Source organism: Aphelocoma coerulescens, chromosome 1A (assembly GCF_041296385.1).
Source record: "Aphelocoma coerulescens isolate FSJ_1873_10779 chromosome 1A, UR_Acoe_1.0, whole genome shotgun sequence".
Lineage (NCBI taxonomy): Eukaryota > Metazoa > Chordata > Aves > Passeriformes > Corvidae > Aphelocoma > Aphelocoma coerulescens.
Genome location: NC_091014.1, coordinates 25,147,035 through 25,165,599, shown reverse-complemented (window position 1 = coordinate 25,165,599; position 18,565 = coordinate 25,147,035). Strand labels below are relative to the sequence as shown.

Below are 18,565 nucleotides of genomic sequence, written 5' to 3'. Positions count from 1 at the left end.
GCTCCTTTTGCTTCTTTCCATCAGAAGATGGCTATGCACAACAGCTGACAAAGCTACAGACAATATCCAACACGCTCAGGTAACATTCAGGAAGATACTCCAATATCCTGCAGTTCTGTTGTATACAGAGCTAAGGTCTCTCCAGCCTACAGCTCCAAAATTTAGCATTTACTATCACTTTTCACTGTACAGGGGGTACCATAGAAACACCATCCGAAACTTCCTCACACTAGCATCCAAAAAGTCACCAAGAAACAATGCTCCTTTTGTTGTGCTACTAGGAAAGATCTTCCCTGACAAAGTTGTTACCCTGCCCCTTCCCAGAAGCTAGACACCTAAGCATTGCCATTTAAAAATTGAGGCTCACACCTCAAACACTTAACCCAAACACACAAAAGCTATTTCTGTCTTGGGGGGGTTAAAATTCAAACCTCTTCTCTACCAGATGATTTTAAGGTTCAGTCTCAGGGGGTTCCTGGCCTAGCCAGATTATACTATCGTATTTCTGATGCCATGATGATTTTTTGCCTTTTCTTTTATACCCCTTATACCTTTTTACAACTTCTGTATTCTTAGTGCTTTTGCCTACATTCTTGGACTTGTGTGTTCAGCTAGGAGACTAAACATTTGAGAAGCTTTGTCGGTAAGGGTTAGTGTGCCCCAGACCCCAAGGTCCTCTCCAGAACACATTTTGTACTCAGATAGAATCATCATGGGGAAGGTTCCTTGGGGAGGGAGGCTCATTCCAGCCTCTAACTGGGGAATTTTTGATAATATGCTAATTAGTAAGACTTATAATGTTATACCAGATCTTTTAGAGGTGTGCATTTTGGTGCATTCCACCTGGAGGTAGTGCACCTAAGGATCCTTAAAATAAATACCCTGGTAAAATCCCTTTTTCCCCTTCTAACCATGTTTGACCCTTGATTTTAAGACCAGGAAAAGGCATCATTTCTATTTTAAGCTACTGCATTAGGAAAAACTGATTCAGGATTCAATTGTGGCGATGCATAAAGACGGGGGAAGGAGCTGGACACCAGTGAGGACACCCACCCCAGAAGAGGCAACTGCCAATTCCAACCTGAACTCTGACTACTTACACTATGCCAAATGCATATTTATGGCAAAACACTTACAGACAGATGAGCAGGTATAGGCACAACACTAGAATACAGCAGGTTCTGCCAGGCAGGCCTCCTGTGTAGCATCTGAGCAGCAGCTACACGTGCTCTGGTAGCATCTACTGCAACAAACTACTCTCTGGGGACAGACAATAGAAATGGTGCTTTCTCTTCCTACTGTCAGACCTCAAGTAAGTACCAAAGTGTTCTACTCTGATTAGGCTGGTCATGTTTTCAAGCACACACATGTGGTGCTGGGGAGACCTTCTACATTTTGAAGCTGGACAAGGTGAGGCACTGGAACAACTTTCTCTCAGCTTGACTCAAATCCTTCCCTGGCTCCAGCCAAGACCAATCATAGCCTTTCAACATGACAGTACTCATCGCAGAAGAGAATACTACTGTCACTGAAGGCCCTCTAGTCCTCCTTCTCTTTTTCATCTGTGCATTTTGTTCAGATCACTTCAGGGAGAACATAGCAACAAATCAAGAATGGCACTCGCTTCATTTTGCATTACTTGGTATACAATGCTACAATTTCAGTTCTTTAAGAATGAATGAAAAGCAACACAACCTGCTTTCCTTCTCTGCCAGTGCCCACTAGGACTCACAGGCAAGAGAAAATTTTGCTATCACAAGAGTCAATCACCATTTCACTTCATTTTCTATGCATTAATATTTGTAGAGGAAGAATTTGGATCAGGATTTACTAAGTCATTTCTCTCACCGGAGTTGTCTTTTGCAGCTTTGTGGACTTCATACCTATCATGACAAACAGAATTTTTCACATCCTCAACAACTGTAGTTTGTAGCTTTTTGCCAGAGCCTTCCTTCTCCTCTTCTTTGTGTTCAGATGATTCTTCCTAAAAGAGATCAACCAAAACAGCTGAAAAGAAAGTAACAAGCATCATCTTTGCTGTTCCTCCATAAGCAATTCCTCATCTCAGTCTAACCCTAGCTTCATTTAAGTTACAATATTCCAGACCATATTCCATTTTTCCCCTCTACTTTGCTCGAAGGAAAATCATTAGCTTCCTGTTCTCAATCTTATGCAAATTTATTTTTGTTTCCTCACTTTCAGCTATCGCACCATGATTTTTCCTAAACAGTAGTAAAACTTCACAGATTAGAAGTGTAACATAGAATTGAGAAAAATCTAACCAATTCCAGAAAGAGTCTACTGCCTATTCTTTTTCCATATTATATTACCGTATTATAGCAAAGAAACTGTTTTGACTCTGAGTAAGACACTGTATAACATCAGAAATGGATGATCAAAAGATGGATGTATGTGAAAAATAAGTATTAAGAGAAATCCAGTTTACCACGTGTTTCTTACCTATCTGACCCTTAGAAAATACCCTTGTGATTGAATCATCCCTATATACTTACTTTGGTGCTTGAATGAAATGTTGCTCTCAAATTTTCTTCTTGCTTATTTAAGTGCAAGTTTTCACTTTCTTGTTTCAGTGGTTTACAGATTTTATCATCTATTCCTTCAGATTCCTCTTCTTCAGTATCTTCACCATCCACATGTTCAAGTATGACAAAGGTTGCTCTTTCAGGTCCTGGGGTTTTTTCTGCTAACCAAGAATTACTGCCACTTTCAAAGCCATCACTAGAGCTGGACTTTTTCTCCCTAAGACCACAACTATCTAAGAGAGGCTGAGGTATCTCTTTTTTCTGGTCTGTCATTTCAGAGTCCGCAAAACAGGAGTCAGCATTTCTGTGAAACTTCTCCTCAACCGTGCTTTTCCTATTCCAGCTTTCTTGCGTATCTTGCAGATTATTCAGATTTTGAAAGACAGCTTGTTTTGGTACTGACTTGCAAGATATTTCATTATTCATGATCTTTGGAGACACTGCCATTTTGTTTTCTTGAAGCCTTTCACAAGACCCGGCTATGAAAGACACAGGAGTATCAACAGATTCCTCCACCTTTTCATCATGTTCCTTACTTGTTTCGTCATCATCACAGACATCTCCAGTTCCCCACTGAGCATCCCCTTCATGCTTAGCTTTACTGAAATACTCTAATTTCTGATTAATTTCCCCTTTAGGTTCTGTTTTCTCCTCTTCCAGAATTTCATTAGACTGAGTTTCCTCATCTTCCAGCTCTTCCTCCTCCTGTTCATCTTCAGTAAAATCTTCATCCTCCTCCTCTTCCTCCTCATAATCTTCATCACCATCTCCATTGTCATTTTCATCCTCTTCCTCCTCCTCCTCCTCCAATTCTTCATCCAGGTTGCTTGCAGCTGAGACATCTTGATTAAACAATTCTTCACTGTCTCCTTTGTTCACATTTGCACCTGATGGGATTCTTTCTTTGAGACTTTTCTTTGGCGACTTAGGACTTTCAATTCCAGAACCATCACCATCATCTTAAAGCACAAAAAAAAAAGGAAAATGCATGTGAACAGAAGGAATTATGTAAACAATAATAGGCGTGTTATCAGATTAATGTACAAGAGAGAAGCCATTTGGGAATGTCTGGAATTGGAGAGAGGTGAGGTTGGGCAGGACGGAGGATGAATTTGATGAAGGAAAAAGGCTTAAGAGGGGATTAATATCTTCATTTTAATGACTTATTTTATTCTGAATTACTCAGTGCTTTGTTTTCAAAATGCTACTTTTCTCATTACTATCACAAAAAAAACCCCAAACCAACTAAAAAACCTACTTAGCAAGTCTACCTTATATATCAGTATATCATGCAACCTTTTGCAAATAACTTACTGTTTTTCCTGAACTGATGTGAAGTACTCATTAACAGTGTCAGGTTTGGCTTCTGCAGCTTCTGTAAATAAAGATTTATTTAAGATTTTTTTTTAAACAGCAACAACAACAAATCTTTTGTTCACATCAAATCTTGAACAGTAAATATAATCAGACTGTCCTTATGATAGAAGTATAGGATGGAGCCAGCACTAACTACACAAACACTCCTCTCATATCCAATTCAGTAAGTATTTAACACTGTGGAGGCATCCTTCTGCAAATTGTTTTGAAAAATGTTTACGTGCATAACAGTTCTAAAATTCTGTTTCTAATATTTGTAATATGTAAATAAAATTCAATTACATTTAAAACTGCATTTTCAGGATGCTTACTTGCAAATGTGCACAAGGTAAGTAACTGTTAAGATCCCCATACTTAATGCAGAAATTAGTCCCTGCAAGTACACTTTAAAAATATCCCTAATCTCAAAATCATGACAGAAAAATGTAACATTTCTATTTAAATTAGTGCAAGAAAATGAAATCAAGTTAAAACTAAACATGCTTGCATCTCCAGCATTACAGAGTGGGCTGAACTACCACACTCAGGTTCCACATCACTGCCAGTGCAACAGAATTGATCCAGACATCACTCAGAAGTTGATAATTCTACAGGTCATTAGTAAAAACAGTAGGCATGAGAGCTTGTAACTGATAAAAAGAGTACAACCCCGAGCACTCAAAAACAAATAAAAAAAAGGAAAAACATGCAGCGTGAGATCACATGCAAGCACTGAATGTCATCTTATACAAGAACATAGATGATGACCCATCTGAGTAACTCATCTGTTCATTGAGCACTCTTGAGGAACCTGCTGAGGAAAGGAGAACTAGGTGATGAAGGATTTTTGTAGCTCTTGATAAATAAATATCCTTTATCACTTAGGAATCTATCCCCAAATTTACAGGAAACACTAACAATGTTTGAAGAAGAAAAGGATAGGTTGTAATACTAACTTACAAACTTTTAAGATCTGCAAATATGACTCGTATGAACAAGAAAAACTATGGTTATCTTGTCACATACTGCTTGCTTTGCTGCAAATTACAAATCTACTGCATACTCTGTCACAGCTACAGGTCCTTTAGGAAAAACTCACAGCAGAAGGAAGGCTGGCAGGCCAGAGATTGCCTTAAAGAGCAAACAATACTGGCTGGAACTGCAGTTTCTTTCAGTTCCAAAGAAAATTTGCCTTCAAACCCCTTATTTTTACAGGACATTTTCCCTGTAAATGCACCATACCTTGGGGGTAAAATCAAGTTCCTCTTCCTCAGAGGTATGCCAACTGTCATCGCTCCCCTCTTTCTCAGAGCTTCTTCAAAAGCAAAGCAAAATGAGTACTGTGTCTCTCATGTCATTCCTCAGGTAAGTGTTAGGTATTTTGAAAGTCTCACCTTATTGAGTCTCCTTGGGAGAAGTCATCTAGTGCTGTTCAAACATTAATTGACATGTTGAAATTAAATTTAGCATGCTAAAAATTAACCATCTAAAAATTAAACATTTAACATGGACAACTCTACAGATCATAACAGAATGATGCTTTGGGTAGTAAATTCAACACACAGCAGCATAAATGACTGCATTTCCAAAACAAAATTGCTTCTTCAAACAACACCGAATTTAAAGAAAAAAAAAGGAAATAAAAATACCAGAGCTATATCTCTTTTGGACTCTTATACCTAGAAACACGTCTAAACTAAAAAAAAAAAAAAAATTAAAAAAAGTGTAACATTAATATGTTACGTTAGTAAACAATTAACAAAATTCTGGTGGTTTAGCAATACATTAAGTAGAAGAACTTCCAAAGTACTCATCTCACACACAAGTACAATCACATGCAGAGATTTATTATTTTATGCAGCATTATGTATAACATTATGCCATATATTACACTATCCGCTGCTCTACCCAGTTACAGATTATTTTGCAAATGTAACGAAAATCAAAAAGCATAATCAAGCTCTAAAGCTCAAGTAGAAGAATCAGCAACAGCTCTGCACACTGCACCAAAAAGGGAATTCAGCAGACAAAAGTGGCAAACCCAGGGCATTCTATAGCACACTCCAAGCTTTCATCAGTGTTACAAACATGACTTGCACATAGGATAATAGGACAAATCAGGTCAGAAGGAACCTCAGGAAGTCTCTTAGCCTGCCTTCTCAAAGTGGGCTCAGTTATGATGTCAGGTAAGGTTGTTCAGGGCTTTATCCAGTCTGGTCTTAAACACCTCCAAGGATGGAGACTGTACAACCTCTCTGTTTTACTGTTCCCACATTCAATTAGAAACTATTTTGTTGCCATTTGTGCCTTATATCTCCATCTCCTGTCATGTACCACTGGGAATCACCTGGCTTTGTCTTCTCACATGTACTAGAAGTTGCTGCTAGGTCCCCTGCAAATTCATTTCTTCTCTAGGCTGAAAAAGCCCAGTTTCTTCAGCCTGTCCTCAAAGGGCAAATATTCCTGTCCCTGATGAATCCGACAGCTTTCCACTAACTTGCTCACTGTTGAAAGGCCAATCTCTCTTGCACTGGAGACTGGGGTACAATGGGAACACAATCCAGAGAGTGCCAAGTAGAGGTGGATAATCACTTTGCCCAATCTCTTGCCTATGCTGCTCTTAATAAACTCAGGATACTGTTGCCAGGGCACCCTGCTGCTGGCTCATTATCAGCTCACTCTGCCAAGGCCCATGAGGTTTTCTCAGCAAGGCATCTCTTCCTGCCAGGCAGTGCCAGCATCTTTTCTAACAAGGGGTTGTTCCTTTCTGTGCTCACAGTGCACTTGCCCTGGCTGAATTTTGCAAGACAGGCCTGACAGTTCATTTACACAGCCTGCCAGAGTAAATGCCTCTGAATGACAGCACTGCCCTAAAGTGCATCTACTGATCCTCCCAACTTAGGGCTGTTTGCAAACTTGATGGGAGCACGCTTTAGCACATCACTGATCTTCTAAAGAAACCTGAACTCTAGGAATCCAGCTTCAAGAGTGCTAGAACCTCTCAACTATCAACAGCTAAGATGAAACAAAAGGGCTCTTCAATTCCCAAAACAGAAGGGGGGAAAACGAACACAACTTCCACATAGTAGCTATTTCAGCATTCCTCGAGTTCCTTAGAACTAATTCTTGGTAACCAATCCAAGGTCTTTGGCAGAATCATTAAAGGAAAAAGAAAACAAAGGCACATCATGCCTGAAGACATCCCCTCTACTAGCAAGAAACACAAAAGAGCATGGAAATTTTGTCTGTTCTAAAGACAGGATTTATGTGGGAATTTTGATGAGTACATCTCCTGAGCTGCACTGGAATTTTAGGACAATAAAATATAGTGTTCATGTCATGTAGAGAAAACCTAGAAGCTGAAACCACCAGTGCAAGGACAAGCTATCAGTTAAAATACCAACAGTCTCTAATTGTTACAATTTCCTACTGCAAACACATGCTATTTAAATAATATTAATTAGTTGTACATACCACAGTTTCCTGTTAACTCAATCACTACCAGCAGTCTAACCTACCTGCTAATGTCCCAAGCAGAATAAAAATCTGTCTCCACCAGTGAGGAGCAGTCAGTTATCACTCTTGACAGGTGACTTCAGTTATATTTTCAATAGTACAGTCGTAAGTAATCAAAACAGATGAGTAAGTTTTCCGAAATTTTGCTTCCAATGAATATATTAGCTCAGTTGGGTAGAGCATGCTGCTAATAACACCAAGTTTGTGGGTTCAATCCCTATATGGGCCATTCACTTAAAAGCTTGATGATCTTTGTGGGTCCCTTCTAACTCCAAATATTCTGTCATTCTGTGAATAGTAACTTTAAGAATGATCAAGACCAAGTCACATTGTCCTTTAGAAGGCAAGAGTGAAAGTTCATGAGCTAGTTTTCAGAGAGAATTCTGATTACAGCAGAAATGGGATCTAGAAAAGCAGTCTCTGGGGACTGCTTGTTTCTACTTTAATTGAAGCCCATTTCATAGTAACAGAAGTGCTTGTTTAAAAATAACATTATTTACTATCACCAATGACACCAAGCAAACACTAAATTCAATAATAAAGAACCAATGCAAAACATGCAAACAAACAAAAATCACGCAAAGCCTGCTCTCTAATGTAGTTCATAAAACCAGTACCATCAAAATAGGGACCTCCAGAATAATAAACACCATAGATGTGTTGATATTTGTATATTGTACAGCACATTTCATATTTTAAATGCTACTGTATAAAATACCTTTCCTTGATTTTCCTGCTCTTGATGTCTGGTTAGGAGATTGTTGCATTCCTATATCCATTTAGGAAAAGGCATGGAAAGGACAGATGGAACAATGACATCAGAATAAACTGGAATTTCCAGAAATTTGGAAAAACATAAGCAGTACATCAAAACAGCTACAGCAATGGGAGAACATACTGTGACTATCAGCCTATTCTACAGTTAGAAGTGCTGGAAACAACCCAACCACAATCTACTGAACTCTGCTCTCAAGGGACAGTGTCAAACTAACTTATTGTACTTGCTCCATGTAAAACATCCATATTTCAATATTCTGAAATACTGAAACTGATTATCAGAAATATACTTTCCTGACAACTTTGTATTTCCCTCGACTACTCCTTGTCTAGCACAGATGCAAATGAAATTCCTCCCTGGTTGTAGAGTGCCTTACACATACAGCACACAAAATTCCTTATTCTAAGCATCTCAAAAATCCATATGTGCCTAGAACCAAATTTTGGAGATTATCCCGAAGTTTCAAGGCAATCTTGACTCCCTGTACTCAGACCAGCATGCAACTTTGAGACATTGTGTTATTTACACTCACTCATCTTAAGTTACAGTATTAGCATGTTTGTTATCCCTAGCTAAAATAGGAACCCAGCAACTTGTTGCCTTAAACCAGCTCATCTAAAAGTTGTGTTAGTTAGTGCCTGATGCAAACACAGGCCACTTCCAGTTTGAAGAGTCCTGCTTACATTGATATAACCATGCTGAACCGTTCACATACAAAAGCTATGCCCCCAGCCAGGACACAGACACAACAAGAGGGCAGCATGTTCCCCCAGGGCTATAGAGCAGGCCACAATTGGACCAAAATGGGTGCATTGACTGGTGTATCATGTATATGTGTTTGTGTGTGTATATGCCAGTGTGTTGTGGAACACAAGTTCAAAATATAAATCACTATGAATCTGCTCTACCCATCCCACTTAGTAAGACTTTGTATTTTAAGGTAACAAATCATTCTGTTATTGCAGCTGACACCAAATTTCTTCATGATGTAACATGTGTCTCAGAGCAGAATGGAGTCCTGCCTATATTGACTTTACCACATGGAATGAATGTGTCAAAATGACTTGTATCAAAAAAAAGATACATATAAATAGTTGAGAAAGGACCTCATGATGGTTTCTCAACCCTTCTACATTTCTGTTTTCTTAAGAGATGATACAGGACAGCTTTTACTGACCTTGGGAGACACAAATCACTGAAGCACTTATTTCTTTTCTAAGAGCTCTATGATAGAAACCCAACAGTTTCTGTAGGGACCCAGGAACACGAAAGGAACAATATATCACACAGTAAATATTCAAATAAACAAAAGCCAACTTCTAAAGGAGGCTGAACTGCTCATTAGAGGAGAGTATTTTGAAAAATATTCAGCAAGTGCAAAAGCAGCAAAAGGAACAAGGACAACACTGAAGATCCCAGAAAAACTGTATAGAAGAGCAACAGAACAAAAATAATTCCAAAATGTGTTTCTCTGCTCTCTTGAAATCATTCCAACTTCTCCTCTAACAGAGGCTCAAAGTCTGTTACTGCAGCATATCACAAGGACTCTCACAATCCAGGACCTGTACTTTTTGTGTGTGAGCTAGAGACTGCAGAATTAATGCAGGTAAATATTCTCTATATGCTACTCATCTCTCAGAGACAGTAACAGTGTCCACTGTTTGGGCAAAAGCAACATTTTCCTGATTAAACCATTTGTACCAAATCCTTTCAAAAAAAAAAAAAAATCCTGTGATCTATCAAGGAACTTTCAAAATCTCTGACTAGATCAAATCAAGTGTTCCTAAGTCAAAGGAACAAAGTCTGACACTAAATTAAATTCCTGTATCTAGGAAAAGTCAGTGATGAAAAATATCCCGTATTTTGCTCATTTTTCTTGACAAATTTAAAAATGGAGTAAGGAACTGCACTTAAAAGAATAATGAACTGTATTTGAGCACTGTCTTCTGCCCATTTGCCACGTAGTTCCAATGTAAAACCCTTAAAAACTCAGAAAGAATAAAATATCCCACTTGTAGGGCTTGAGACGTAAAGTACAAGACAAATTATTTCATTTATACTCAGGTATTCATGTTCTAAGATTCCTCTAGGACTCTGAGCTCATAAACATAGAGGATTTTTAAAACTCACTGAAGGAGTTGACTTTTTAAAAATAATTATTACCTTGTGATCCAGAAAAGCAATTAAATTTAATAAAAATTATTAAAATTACAGAAAGTGGAAGAAAAGCATTATTTTTATTGTAAATCAAACTATGTTTAAGCCAGTACAGCATACACAGACACTGCAATGTTATTGCTAACAAAGTTACTTTTCCAATATAGTATTTGCTAAGTACATCTCTGCAGCACTTACATGACAACTGTTATAACTGATTTTGAGAAGTAAGACATGCAAAAAGGACCTTAGTGAAGATGGAGCTATTAACATTAAAATGAAGACACAAACTCCATGAAAATCAACAAGACACATACCTTTCTGCTCATTTCTCTGTTACTTCCCAACTACAGAAAGAGGAACAACTACTCAGGTGGAACCCACTGCTTTTGTAATTGGATTTTCACAATCTGAGTGGCCATCTCTAGGTAAAAGTACACACTTGAAAAATAAAAACACTTTTGCCTAGCTTCTTCCCTACCCCCCTTCTCTCTCTCTCAAGGAAAACCCATAGAGATGGGCACTCTGACAAACAGAAAGTAACAACCCTAAAAAGTGAACACAGAATGCAAATCAAATGCCTTCACAGCCTGACAAGCAGCACTTACAACTATCATCAAATAAGCACATTCACAAAGCTTTTGCTACTCCATCTGATGCCTCCACTAAAACCAACGGTGAACACAGTAAGCGCTAACAACACAAATCCACTGAAGAAAAGCGGCTCCTCTTGAGCTACTCCATGGTTAAGGGTCTTACCTCCTCTGTCCACAGCAGGTGCACCCAGTGTAAAGCCAGCAGCTGCTGCCCGGTGTGGAGTGCCAAGTGCTGTGATGCCTCGTGCACCACCCCCTGTAGAAGGTTCTCCTGTGTTTTCCCAGTCCGCATATTCTGCCAGTTGTTTACTAAGACTGTATAGAGAAAGAGAGGAAATATATTTGATACAAAATAATCACATACTTGTATATACCATATAACAGAAGAGTTAACAGCCACTTCTTATCCACCCTACACATATTCATAGCCATATAGATTCATATACTCATATGCACTTACTGCATGACTAGTACACACTTCAATATTCACTAGAGTCATGTTCACTCTCTAAATATCAAATTCAAACCTACAAAGTTATTAACTCCTGCTTGGTACCTGTCAAGTTCCACCTCTGGACAACTGTAGGATACAGACATATTTTAGAGTTTATATTGAGCAAATGTGAGCTTAGCAGTAAAACCCAAAATCTAACAGAGAACTCTGGGTAAAAATTTTCCTCAACTTTCAAGTTAACACTAGACACTGGAATGATACATAGCAGAAGACAAGAGGAAATGACCACAAGTTCTGCTAGGGGAGGTTAAATTGGATATTAGGAAAAATTACTTCAGCGAAAGGGTCATCAGGCATTAGAACAGACTGATCAGTGAAGCTGTTGAGTCGCCAGCCCTGGAGGTATTTGGAAGATGTTGTAGATTGGCACTTAGGGACGTGGTTTAGTGGCGGGCTTGGCAGTGTTAGGTTGATTCTTAGTGGCCTTTTCTAATCTAAGTGATTCTATGAAGACATCACTGAGCACACCTTCAATACAAGTGTCAACACACCATTAAACACACTTGGTGCTGTTTCCACAAATTATCAAAAACCACACTGATAACTGACAACTTACTCTAATGATACAGTTTCAAATTTACCTAGAATATCCATGAATAACAGCATAATCCTCAGCTGTCCATCCATTAGTGTCTTTATGGGAAACATCAGCACCATATCGAAGAAGAACTTTTATCAGATTAAGCTCTCCACCAGAAGCAGCAGTCATAAGCGGGGTTCTGAAGGATCCAAGAAATATGATATGAAATAGATTGTTTTACACAGCCACTAATTATTTTTGTTTCTGTTTGCCCTCAAAAAAGTATTCTCCCCATTACTTTAAAATGAACAAAAGCATTTTTCATTACGAGAAACAATAAAATGGGAGAGGGTCTCAAAACAATTAAATGTTTAATCTTAAAGCTTCCACACAGACAACACTTACAAACTCTACTACTATGCAGGAGATGGCTTTCAATTTGAGGGAATGCTGCCTAGTGGCAGGCTTCCTGCCAGAAAGGCCATCACAGACAGTAACATTTTGCAATCCTCAATGTGGAAAGCATCGAACGAGACAGCAAGCCACTGAGGCATGACCATCTTTCACAAATCACACAGAAGAAACTGCTGCTGTGTAGCTCCTTGTTTTGTATCTTTTCAGACCTCCTTGCCATGCTTCTCTCCAGCCAACTTTAAGATTACAGAGACCGATGTAAAGTTTTGACAGCCCCTCACCTTTCACATTGATCTCGAGCATGCACATCAGCACCTTTTTTAAGGAGAAACTCCATTATTTCTTCATGATGTTCAGAGACAGCAAGAATAAGAGGGGTATATCCCTCCTGAAAGGGCAGATAGTTAGAAATCAAAGTAAAAATAAAAACAACCCTTCAAGAAAAATATGAATGAAACTTTTGGAAAGCACTTCATTAACAAATATAAAAATTTACCTTATTTTGGGCATCAATATTGGCATTATTCTCAAGCAACAGCCCTGCTACAGTAGTATTACCAGAGAGGACAGCCAGGTGAAGGGCAGTGTTGCCATCAGTGTCTGCCAGATTTGGGTCAGCACCGTGTTCTAGCAGAATAGCCACGCATTTTTCTTGCTGGCACTGTACTGCCTGGAAACAAAACACAAAAAACTTCCAGTATTTACATTTCACTTTGTTGCAATTCCTCCAGCTTCCCAATACTGGGAATTAAGAGCACCTTCAAAGATTAGCTAACATATGCCCATTCCACACCAATCACAATATGCATGTTTTTACAAAGTTCTACATAAAGAATACTGAAAAACACGTAATTTAGTTCAAAATCAGTAGGCGTCACTTGCAAGAACATACCATAGTCCACGTACCTTCATCAGTGGTGATCTGTTATCATTGTCAAAAAGATTTATCTTACACTTGTTTTCTACTAGATATGTAACTACATCCACATGGCCATTTGCACAAGCAAGATGCAGAGCTGTCCTAAAAATTAAACAAATTGAATTAGCACAGACAGGGATAATTTCACACTTTTTTGATCAACAGATATGACAAGTTTCACTTTGCAAATCGCAAGCTTAAGAACTCACTCCATTACAACTACCACTAGCTGCAAACCAAATGCTTGGGACTTGCTAGCAAAAACCCTCCACAGCACCTGCTTAGTAAGGGGATATTTCCTTCACCATAGACCTGAATCTGCAGAGATTCCTGTGCCCAGGTGTTGGGTACTGCCCTCAGTGGGACTATACACATGGCACAGCAACAGAGACCAAAACTAGGGAATCTGAAGACTATGGCAAGTAAACTTCTAAGTTTTTCTTTCATCACTCATGGGAAAGAAGTGTATTGGAGATGTAGGAAATGGGTTTCATCACAAGAATATTAGAGTTTCCCTGCACTTTGAGAATTTCTCCTTTTTATCTAGCTTTTTTACTACTGAAGCAAAACCAAGAACGTGCTTGCACCAAAGTGCCTCAAACAACATGTAGCAAAAGAGAGAGCAGAACACTAATCCTGACTACAGGAAAGTAGTTTTTGACTTTCCTGTAGTGTTCAACTATCATAGTCATAAAAAGCCTTCTACAGAGGAAGTCCTCTCTGAGGAGGCAATACTGTGTTTCCACATTATATAACCAGCACAGGAAAAGTGAACTTTCTTCTTCAATTTAAAGCCTTGCCAGAAAGAAAAGGGTCCTTCAAACCACAGAACATCTTAGGTCTCATGTCAGTTAACTGGTCTACTTATACACAAAGACACAATCATCAAGGAAGTCCTTGCATGTGTTTCCTCCCTTCAAAGTGATGCAATAAGAATTCTGCAGTTCCCCAAGAACCATAGGGAACACCAGCACTAGTTTTGAACCATATCACTGTAGGTAGGTTCTCTGTATTTAGAGAAGCTCAGCTAACCTTCAAAATATTTTAGTACCTTGTTGAGAGGCCAAGGTACAACAGCTTCCTGGCTGGGTGGGAACAGAGAGGGGAAGGTACACAAATGGGGCACATGATGCAGGAACTCAACAATTTGTAACGCAGATACTCCTTGTCAGATGGCAGCTGATGGCCCCCTCTACAGACTCCAGGATGAGGACAAAAAAACCACAAAAGACTTCAAAGAACTTGTGATGTCTTGCTACAGACAAGGAACAGACTGAAGCATCAAGGAAGACCTCCTACTTCTGAAGAAATAACTGACTGAGATTATCTGAAAGCTAACCAGGACTGGTTATGAAACCAGTCTAAAAGCTGCTATTAACAAGCACGAGGAAACGTGATAAACCTGAAGTCACTAACTATGGGTTCATCACTGCCATCCTCAGCAAATCCTCTCAATCTGCCTAGTGGAAAGGAGTTGGCTCTGCTTGGAGCAAGACCTGCTGAGCTCCACAGAAGATAAACTTCAGGGAACAGGCTGGCAGAGAACATCAGTGTGCACAGTTGCCTGTCCCCACAAGATACCTCCAATAACACCAAAGCTGTTCTGCCACCAGCCCTAGGGACCCTGCTCAGACTCTGCTCCTCCTGCTGCTGCTGCACTCACATACACTGATCATGCATGGGGCAGAAGAGACCTGCTGATCTCTGAGCAAACAACCCAACCAGGAGGCATCAGGGGAACAGCAGCTCGACAGCACACGCTTTCAAAGGCAGTTAGCCAACAACCCAGGAGCTACAAGCTAAGCAACATAAAGCTCTACAAGTTCACTCCCACAAGCAGCTGACTGGGTAAATCTCTCAGTGATTAGCTTTGACCCAGGATTCATGACTAGCCGGTATCATACCCACACGTGCTTTCAACTCTGTGCCAAGTTGTGTCTATCTTTTCCAGCAGGGCTGAAGGCTTCCCTAGACCATGTCTGAAAAGCCTTCTCTCTCCTGACTGATGCTGGTCCATACATATTTTTTGGAGGTCCTATGGGCTACAGGACCCACTTTATGGAAGGAGCCTATAGGTGTGAGACTTGACACATCCCTGCGGTAGTATTTTGGTTTTGGAAATCCCAAGAAGCAGAACTGAGACATTCATATGAAGAACACACACATTTCAACCGTTACTTCATAGATTTCCTATTCTTCACTTCTATTTCCAGTCATGTCTTTCAGTCCCTGAAGGATGTGATGGAGCTCTGAAACACAATTGCATCTGATGGTCATTCAATCTACACATCACACCCACAAGCACTGCGAGGGCACAGGTGGCCCCTGGAACCCTCAAGGCTGGTACAGCATACACCAGCTGCAGCAAGCAGGCAGACTGTTCACAGGACCCCTGTCAGGTAAGCTTTCCAGCACTGAGCATTGTCATGCCAAAATCACTGCAATGCTCTAGAACTTACACTGCCCTGTCTCTTGTAAAATTTGTTCTGGGTTTTTTTTTTTTTTTTTACACTGTGCTACTTTATTTCCCCAGTTATAACACTGATAACAGCTTGACACACAGAAGGAAACCTTAGCAGGGGAAACAAAGACTTCTAGACAACACTTTAAAATACCAAAATTAGCCAAAGTATATACCAGGCCTGCTAAGATCTGATGACTATTTCCGTAAATGCCATTGGGTACCCTGACTCGGGCAAATGGAGCAGGCACAAAATGCAGTCAATTCACCTTAAACTGCACACCCCATCTCCAGCTGCATAATCAAATACTAATTGCCAACATTCAGGCACCTAATCCCAAATACTAAAGTGATGTGTACTGTGCTCTTCCTCGCTTGTCCTACAAATCTAGGTGGTTTTAGGGCAATAAAACTAGGTGAGTTTTATTGCTGCCAGAAGTCCATCCTTCTGGACAGCCAGTCTAGGAAGCTGAGCTGCTCTGCTTAGCATCTCTTCAGAATATCACAAAGGTTTCACTCCAAGCCTTTTCAGAAAAGGTGATTCCCTTATGCATATGATAGATCACTAGGAACTATGCCGCAGCCCAGGGCTTCTCCTTACGGTAGAACTGTTAAGTTCTTGCTGTGCTTGATTCAAAACCCCACACAACAGCACCTGTCAGAAGCAACAGCTTCTCCTGCAAGTCACTGACCAGATCTTCTAGTCCAAAGTACTGATTAGCTGTACTAAAGCCTCAGAGCAAAAAATTAACTGCCGCCTAAAACCACACTATAGCTTAGGCTGCCCCATCACACTCACAAAAGGCAACTGTGCATGTAGCATCAATAAACAACATGTTTCTTCTGCGTTATAAATCCTTCCTAACTGCAGCGCCCACCTTTCTTTAAGTTGCTCCCAGCTGACGCAGTGCATCCTTCGGGCTCAACTACTGAACCTGCACGCTGAGCCCTCAGAGGTACATAGAGATAGGTGCGATTACACTCAGACTTCAAACCCCGGCTGGAGAATGGCCATCAGGCTCTTCTTGCAACGCCCGTTTGCCAGGCTAAGACTTCCACTCCTGCGCCTCTGGGCACGGACATACGGCTCCGGGAATGAGGGCACCGAGGAGGCCGGGTCAAAAATGGTAAGGCGACAGTTGGCCGAATTCAAGGGGTTTTTGGCACCACAAGCCCGCTTCCCACATCCAGCCGAGGGCTGCGCTCGGCTGCGGCGCCCGCCCTCCCGCTCCTCACAGCGACGCTGCAGGTCCGCTCCTGCGCCGGGGGGCTCCCGGGGGCCGCTACAGCTGCACCTGGGGCTCCCGAGACCGCCTCGCGGCTACCGCCCTTACCGCTCCGCCTTGTCCCGACCGTCGATGCCGTATTTCCTCAGTCCCTGCCGCACCTGGGCCAGGTCTCCGCTGGCGGCCGCGCGGTGTAGCTTGCCCAGGTCCTTCTGCCGAAGCTCGTAGGCACCGGCGGGGCAGGGAAGGGAGGCGCTGCCGGGCGGCGGCTGCTCTTTCTTCTTCCTCCCGAACCCGAAGATCCTCTTCATCCCGCGGCAGGGACACAAGCACGTCTAAGAAGAGGGACGGCGGGAAGCACCCGGGGGGCTGTATCGTGCCTCAAGCAGGGACAGGGAAGGGGAGCTCCCGGCAGCGTCCTCGACGCGATGCGGCTGCTGCGAAAGGAGCCTCGCGCGCGGCGGCAGCCCCGGGGCAGAGACAGCGCCAGACCCAACCCCCAACCCCCGACCCCGCGCACGGCGAGCACCGCGCAGGCGCGGGACGGCAGCGGCGGACGGGCCCGCGCAGGCGCGGCCGCGGGAGGCGGGGAGTTCTCCGGTGCAAGGCCAGGGCACTTAGTGCTGTATGGGTGCTGCTGTCAGGCTGGGATGAATGGGTGATAAGAACAGACAACACGGATTAATGCAAGAGGAAGGGGGGTGGAGCGGGACTTCAGACATCATCTAGTTACGTGCCTGACCAGATGCTGAGGAATACGTCTGGTCCAAGTAGCTGGGATCGCAAGCTGCCGATTGAGATGCAGGTTGAGCTTTGGGTGGGAGCTCGAGACAAGAAGCCGTGAGCTGCCAACCTTCGAGATATCAAAGGGAGCGAAGACGGGCGACGCTAATCAGGTGAATAGACTCTGAGAGTCTATAGCAGGAGCCTGGAATTGCCGACTTTTTGGATAACAAAGGAGATGAGGACCGGTGACGCCAGCGAAGTCGTTGGACATGGAGAGTGGGACAGGAGCCGAAGACTCGGGCGGAAGAGCGAGACGGGCTTGCGGCGCGACTGTGAGGCTGTAGAAGCCCAGGGGTTCTTTGTGTAGGTGCCCTCCTCAGAGGCACCAGCTCGAGCTGTTTCTGTGTTACTGCACAGGAATAAATTGCTTTATGGAACGAGGTACCTGAGACACTGCTATGGAAAACTGGGGTCGAAGGGGTTGGGAAACCTGGTCTGACTGTGTGGGAGTGGGGGGCGTGAGACGCCCCTCAGCTCACTGGAGCCGCCCGCCGTGAAGGGGCTGCGCTTCCAGCAGTGAAAGCCTTTGGCCCTGGGTGTGTGACTATCAGAGAGGTTTGTGAATGGTCAGACTGGGAAGTTTCCGTAACACGCGTGACAGAAAGTTACTTTTTGGTAAATGGGGCTAAGTTGGCACCGACACAGAGGAATGCAAACATGCTTGTGGACAGACTTTATGAAAACGTAGTACAGAAAGCAAAGTATTTGGTATCGGTATTTGAAATCATTCTTGTGAGGAATGAGACAACTCTTAGTAAAAATTAAAACAATTTATTAAA

The 18,565-nt window shown here is 41.8% G+C and overlaps 1 protein-coding gene across 6 annotated transcripts in view; it reads right to left on the bottom strand.

The window, feature by feature from the left end:
* Positions 1-17,513, bottom strand: part of ANKRD26 (ankyrin repeat domain containing 26) — a 52,527-nt gene extending 35,014 nt beyond the window's left edge. For 4 of the 6 annotated variants that reach the window (XM_068996774.1, XM_068996790.1, XM_068996796.1 and 1 more), the window contains exons 1-11: positions 17,109-17,513; positions 13,301-13,415; positions 12,891-13,064; positions 12,676-12,782; positions 12,042-12,179; positions 11,110-11,261; positions 5,294-5,327; positions 5,142-5,214; positions 3,858-3,918; positions 2,514-3,502; positions 1,849-1,984 (exon numbers count right to left, since the gene is read on the bottom strand). In XM_068996774.1, coding sequence (XP_068852875.1) covers positions 1,849-1,984; positions 2,514-3,502; positions 3,858-3,918; positions 5,142-5,214; positions 5,294-5,327; positions 11,110-11,261; positions 12,042-12,179; positions 12,676-12,782; positions 12,891-13,064; positions 13,301-13,415; positions 17,109-17,311 — 2,182 coding nt within the window. In that variant the 5' untranslated portion in view covers positions 17,312-17,513. Of the gene's footprint in view, positions 1-1,848; positions 1,985-2,513; positions 3,503-3,857; positions 3,919-5,141; positions 5,215-5,293; positions 5,328-11,109; positions 11,262-12,041; positions 12,180-12,675; positions 12,783-12,890; positions 13,065-13,300; positions 13,416-16,652; positions 17,026-17,108 lie in introns of those variants that run through there. The other 2 variants (XM_068996782.1, XM_068996803.1) reach the window with 2 other exon arrangements.
* Between the last annotated feature and the right edge of the window lie 1,052 nt (positions 17,514-18,565).